The sequence below is a fragment of the Zootoca vivipara genome, chromosome 13 (genome assembly GCF_965207765.1).
Source record: "Zootoca vivipara chromosome 13, rZooViv2.hap1.1, whole genome shotgun sequence".
NCBI lineage: Eukaryota > Metazoa > Chordata > Lepidosauria > Squamata > Lacertidae > Zootoca > Zootoca vivipara.
Window position 1 is genome coordinate 16054328 of NC_142596.1, and position 6000 is coordinate 16060327.

The following is a 6000-nucleotide window of genomic DNA, read 5'->3' on the forward strand; positions in this document are numbered from 1 at the left end:
TATTGAGTGGGTGAGGACTGGAAAGAGGAACTGCAGTATTTGTTCTGCATCAGCAATTTGTACTGGGTGTTTCTGTTATTGACAGATCCTATTAAGTCATGCCAAGTGTTTTGTGTGCATTCTAGGAAAGAACTGCAGACAAGAAAAAAGTGGTCCAAATGGCAGCAGGTGAGAAGAAATGCTAAACCCACAAACAGGAACCTAAGAATCACTTAGCTGTATTTGATTGAATGCTCTTTGGGAGCACAGACCATCTATTTCAGCAACTACCATACTTCCACCAGAACCATTATGAAATCATGTCACATTTATGTCAGTGGGAGACTTAGCATCAATATTGTTGGGTTCAAAAATTTCCATTGCTTTATTGTTCCGCTGAAAAATTTGTTCTGTGAGCTCGTGACTAACAATGAATGGATGGCAACTGCAAATACAATATTAGACGGGTTTGACAGTTTCAAAGTTTGTAGCTTTGTTTGCTAAATTAGAACACCCTGGGCAGCTTCCGACATATATAAAAGCATAATAAAACATTAAACAACTTCCCCATACAGGGCTACCTTCAGATGTCTTCTAAACATTATATAGTTAGTTAGTTAGTTAGTTAGTTAGTTAGTTATCTCCTTGGCTCGGGGGTCGCATACCCTCCAACATTTCTTCAATAAAAATAGGGACGTCCTAAGGGAAAGCAGGACATTCTGGGACCAAACCAAAAACTGGGACAGCTGTAAATCTGTGACTGTCCCTGGAAAGTAGGGACACTTAGAGGGTCTGCAGTTGTGAAAACAAATGTCCTAGTAGTTGACGAATAAAGAGACTATAACTGTGTTCTTGATTCAATCCGCATCTTTAGCCAGAATACAAACTACAGAAGGAAACAACATAAGGCCAGAGCAGGAGAGTGACATCATCAGCCAGGAGTCCTCAGCCCGGTGCTCGACGCCGAGGAAGAACGGCAGCGTGGTGAACTTTGAGTCGCCCAAAGGCAGGAGAATACAAACCATCTCCCAGTCTGTAGCACAGCCTGAAGTAGCCAAGCCAGTCAGCCCACCGCCGGCAAATGTTCCTCCTGCAGCTCCAGCGCCTATAGCGGCTCCCTTGCCCGTAGCATCCCCAGTGCTCATAGCTCCGACACCTGTCACTCCAACGCCCTCTCTGCCCAGTGTACCGAAGCCGAGAGCGGAGCCCATCGCCAACAGGTAAAACCCTCCTCTTGAGCTCTGGAAGTAAATGGAGGCCCACAAGAAGCAACTTCAGTTGTTGCGTTCGTGTTACGCTATTGCAGTTCATCAGAAGAAGGGTGCCCAGGTAGTCCAGCATCCTGTTCTCACAGTGGCCACCAAATGCCTATGGGAGACCCACATGGATGCAACAGCAGTCTTCCCACTAGTGAATCTCTCAGAAACTGGCACCCTCCGGCAGAGGAGGTGGATCAATAGAGATAGGGAGAATTATTCGAAGCTCACCTTGGATTGTTTTGGAGACTTAACTTGCAAACGAAGCAACAACGAGAAGACCTAAGTCTTTTTCCTCTCTAAACCAATATGAGGTCCTATTCCTCAGAGTATGAAGAGCCAGCTAGAACTTGCCTAGTTGCTGAGATTGGAAACCAAACCATGAGATTGCATGCCAAGGCACCCAAGCCCCAAAGTTCCCAGGAGAACAATAAATCACCCTGGCACGGAATATTTGGTTTATGGGTTCAAATAGGCCACAACTTTATTGGTTACAGATGTGAGCAGTTTGGCTTAGGCATTGGGGTGAAGCCATAATAATAATAATAATAATAATAATAATAATAATAATAATAATTTATTATTTATACCCCGCCCATCTGGCTGGGTTTCCCCAGACACTCTGGGCGGCTTACAACAGAAAAATGAAATAAAACAATTAAACATTAAAAGCCTCCCTAAACAGGGCTGCCTTCAGATGTCTTCTAAAAATCTGGTAGCTGTTTTTCTCTTTGACATCTGATGGGAGGGCGTTCCACAGGGCGGGCGCCACCACCGAGAAGGCCCTCTGCCTGGTTCCCTGTAACTTGGCTTCTCGCAGGGAGGGAACCACCAGAAGGCCCTCGGTACTGGACCTCAGTGTCCGGGCAGAACGATGGGGGTGGAGATGCTCCTTCAGGTATACTGGACCGAGGCCAGGCTATGTCTTGACTCCTGCCTGTCTGCAGAGAGTCCATGGAAGGGTAAACCACTGATAGGGGGGTGCCCTATAACTTACGTCAGATAGTGGCACCCTGTGGGGTCCTCGTAGGGGCTGTGACATGGCCCTAGCCCACATCCAGGCTTCAGACAGTATTCACACCCCGGATTCCTTTAACAGGATACCCTTACTGAGGAGGGGCAGGTGAGGCAGCAACATCCCCTTCAACCAAACAAAGGCTTACCCAATGCCTAACCTCACAAAAGTTGTGACAATTGCTACTAGGTAGGCGAAAACCAAATGGCTGGTGCCAATTTGCCAAGTGGGAAAAATTCCTACAACATGGCGACTGGCAACTGCCATAGCAAGGTCATATCAAAGCATGAAAAGAGGCTGGGTGGGTAGGGTGATCTGATGAAAAGGCAAGGAAGAGTGAGGCAACCGGCCACGCCGAAATAAAATGACCCCACCCACCCTGGCAGCAGATTAGATGGGGCTGTCCCCAGCACAGATGACGCAGCCAACTGTGATGCAGGGGGGGGGGAGGCAGCGTACTTCCCCCTATGCCGGAAAACTGTTGAGGCTCGGCTGGCTGGCTGCAACCCCATTCACCAGATAAAAGCTGAAGAGACTTGTGCTTGATTTTATAACAATCAAAGTGCTTCTGAATATCTCTGTTGTGAGCACCTGTGAATGTTGTTAACGCAGAACAGAAAGAGCCTGTTTTCAGACTGAATGAAAACGTATTTAAGTATTTCTAACGTCTTTCATACAGAGAAGTTTACAAAAAAAAGGGACAATAAAATTACAAAACTTGAGAACAGGGGTGCCAACTTGAATAAAATATGGGGGGCGGGGCCGGTAAGCCTCCCTCTGCATAATCACATGATGCGGCATGCACACACCATTTGAATGGCAATGCCCATCAACTTTGGGGGGCCCCTGCCCCCTCAAATATTTTATTGAGGGGCCGAAGGCCCTTCAGCCGCTAGGAGTTGGCTCCTATGTTTGAGAATAATACAGCAGGTCATCCTAGCCAAAGCAGATTTATACATGTGAAAAATGTGGGGCACAAACACCCACACTTCACCACATGACATGTGTAACAGCAGCAAAGAGTGTACAAAAAACCCTCAAAGCTGGTAGCATTTGACAATGTCTCTTTCAGTTGACCATTACTGATGATCTTGCGGAAGAACACCCATTTGATAACAAACTGGTGTAGACTAAGGACGTGAACTAACACGAAAACAGGCCTTCTCTGCAGTGGCTCCCCGTGTGTGGAATGCTCTCCCCATGGATGTTCACCTGGCGCCTTCATTATACACATTTAGGTGCCAGGGAAAGCCGTTCCTTTTTAACAAGGCCTTTGGTTGATCTGTTTGATATCCTATGCCCTTTTAAAATGTGATTGGGGGGGGGCATTATTGGGTTGTTGTTTTTATTTGGATTATATATTTTGTGGTTTTATATTTTGATTTTGTTCTGTGAACCGGGCAGTATATAAATTCAATAAATAAAAATAATAATCCACACTTCTGCTTGTGCCATGCCTAGGAAGCATAGTTCTGAGCAGTTATCACTCATTTCCAAGGGAAAATCCGTTTTTTAGGTTAAAGGTAAAGGGACCCCTAACCATTAGGTCCAGTCGTGACCGACTCTGGGGTTGCTGCCCTCATCTCGCATTATTGGCCGAGGGAGCCGGCGTACAGCTTCCAGGTCATGTTGACAGCATGACAAAGCCGCTTCTGGTGAACCAGAGCAGCGCACGGAAACGCCGTTTACCTTCCTGCTGGAGCGGTCCCTATTTATCTACTTGCATTTTGACGTGCTTTCGAACTGCTAGGTTGGCAGGAGCTGGGACCGAGCAACGGGAGCTCACCCCGTCGCGGGGATTTGAACCGCCGACCTTCTGATCGGCAAGCCCTAGGATCTGTTGTTTAACCCACAGCACCACCTGTGTGGTAGACTGGGACCAATGGCAATCCAGGCAAAACCCAAATAGTTGGCCCCAATTGAGCGCTGAAGAGCTGTTTTCCCCAGGGAAAGAGGAAGTGTGAATAAGCCCTGAATTAATCTTCCTTCTCTCTCTCTCTCTCTCTCTCTCTCTCTCTCTCTCTCTCTCTCTCTCTTCTCTGTAGATACCCAAGTGCTGCCCATGGAAGTGCAAGCGACCTCTGCAAAGCCAAGGCTTACACCCCTGTGAAGTACAAGAAGCGTCTAGAAGATGTTCACTCAGAACCTCTGTTCAGGAAGAGCCTCCGACAAGCCAACCCAGAGGCGCGCGGCGCTGCCGGCACCCCTGCTTTTGTGGGCCGCAGGTCTCACACGGCCAGGTACTTCCTTGTCAACGAGCACGAACCCCGGAAAAAGCTCCTCCGCTCCACCACACGGCTGCCGAGGAATTTCCGAATGGACGAGTCAGGGGACATCGTGGAGCTGTATCCGAGGAACATCCGGAGGTACATGGTTCGGACGCCACACAGGGCCTACTCCCCTCATTTCAGCGAAGAGGAGGAAGAAGAGGAGTTGAGGAGAGCTCTGGCCAATAGATCCCACCGCCCACGGTCGCTCTCCGATCTCCGAGCAGCCCCCCGCTTCTACATTGGGGAGTGTGCTGACAACCAGATCCTTAGTAGCAAGGCGCTGGCTAAGATGCACTACAAATCTTGGGAAGACGGCTTTGGGCTCACCTTTGGCAGGCCCCCTCACGCCCACCGGAAGATTCACCTGAAGAACATTGAACTGGACCCACGCTACCCGGAGCAGCACCCGAAGGCGAAATCCAAACACAAGCCCGAGCCATCCCCAACGGAGTCTGACTCCATCTCTGTCGAATCGAGCAGTGACCAGCCAACGAGCGGCAATGACCAATACATCCAAGTCATCCACAGCAAAGACAAGTACCTGAAACCTGGAGCAGCGTTAACCAGGAAGAAATCCAAGACTGGGGCTGACTTGAACATGGCCGAGGCTAATGAACTGATATGCTCAAATGTTTAGTGGGGAAGGACGAGGCTGCTTCATTCGAGAGCAGAGGTTCCTAAACTTATTTGGCCTACAGTGCCCACCCACCCCTTCAGAAAAGAAAAGCCAGTGGTACCTTGGTTTTCAAACCTAATCCATTCCGGAAGACCGTTCGACTTCCGAAACGTTCGAAAACCGAGGCACAAAGGGCGGTCTCCCAGTTCAATAGAGAAAGTTGTGAAAAACAACAGATACATGCAGCAGAAGCCGTTCGACCTCCGAGGTGCATTAGAAAATGGAAGCATTTACTTCCGGGTTTTTGGCATTTGAAAACCAAAACGTTCGGCAACGGAGACGTCCGAAAACTGAGGTACCACTGTACTCCGTGCGCCAACCCCACCCCCCAGCAGGAAAGGTTTTTCAAAACTGGACGAGGGGTAGAGTACGCCACGGGATTAAAAACCCATGGTGTGGACCAGAGTCCGATCTGCCCCAGGGGCGGTGGCACAGCCCACCTGCCATTGGCCAAAAAGGCAGGCAAGCTGAGATCCACTTTCCAGGCTGGGTGAACCACAGCTCCTATCAACCATACCTGCCAAGTCTCCCGCTGAAAAATGCGGGATCAGCAGCAGCACAGCACCAGAAGTTGCATAGAAGCAACTTCCAGGGCCACTCTGACCATGTGTGGGCACCGGAAATAGGGCAGAGCGGCACTGGAAATCGCATCTACACATGCCCGGTGGCCATCTTGGTGGTGGCCACCACCATGTGGCCACCACCAAGATGGCCGCCAGGCATGCGTAGAAGTGACTTCCGGTGTTGCTCTGCCCTATTTCCGGTGCCCACACATGGGCAAAGCAGCACCCAAAATGGCAGCTC

The 6000-nt window shown here is 49.3% G+C and overlaps 1 protein-coding gene across 2 annotated transcripts in view; it reads left to right on the forward strand.

The window, feature by feature from the left end:
• Window positions 1–5755, forward strand: part of TMC3 (transmembrane channel like 3) — a 28635-nt gene extending 22880 nt beyond the window's left edge. Inside the window, exons 20-23 of one of the 2 annotated variants that reach the window (XM_035131751.2) lie at window positions 126–168; window positions 854–1078; window positions 1154–1199; window positions 4296–5755. In XM_035131751.2, coding sequence (XP_034987642.1) covers window positions 126–168; window positions 854–1078; window positions 1154–1199; window positions 4296–5157 — 1176 coding nt within the window. In that variant the 3' untranslated portion in view covers window positions 5158–5755. Of the gene's footprint in view, window positions 1–125; window positions 169–853; window positions 1200–4295 lie in introns of both variants that reach the window. The other variant, XM_088656790.1, reaches the window with a different exon arrangement.
• Window positions 5756–6000: the final 245 nt, after the last annotated feature.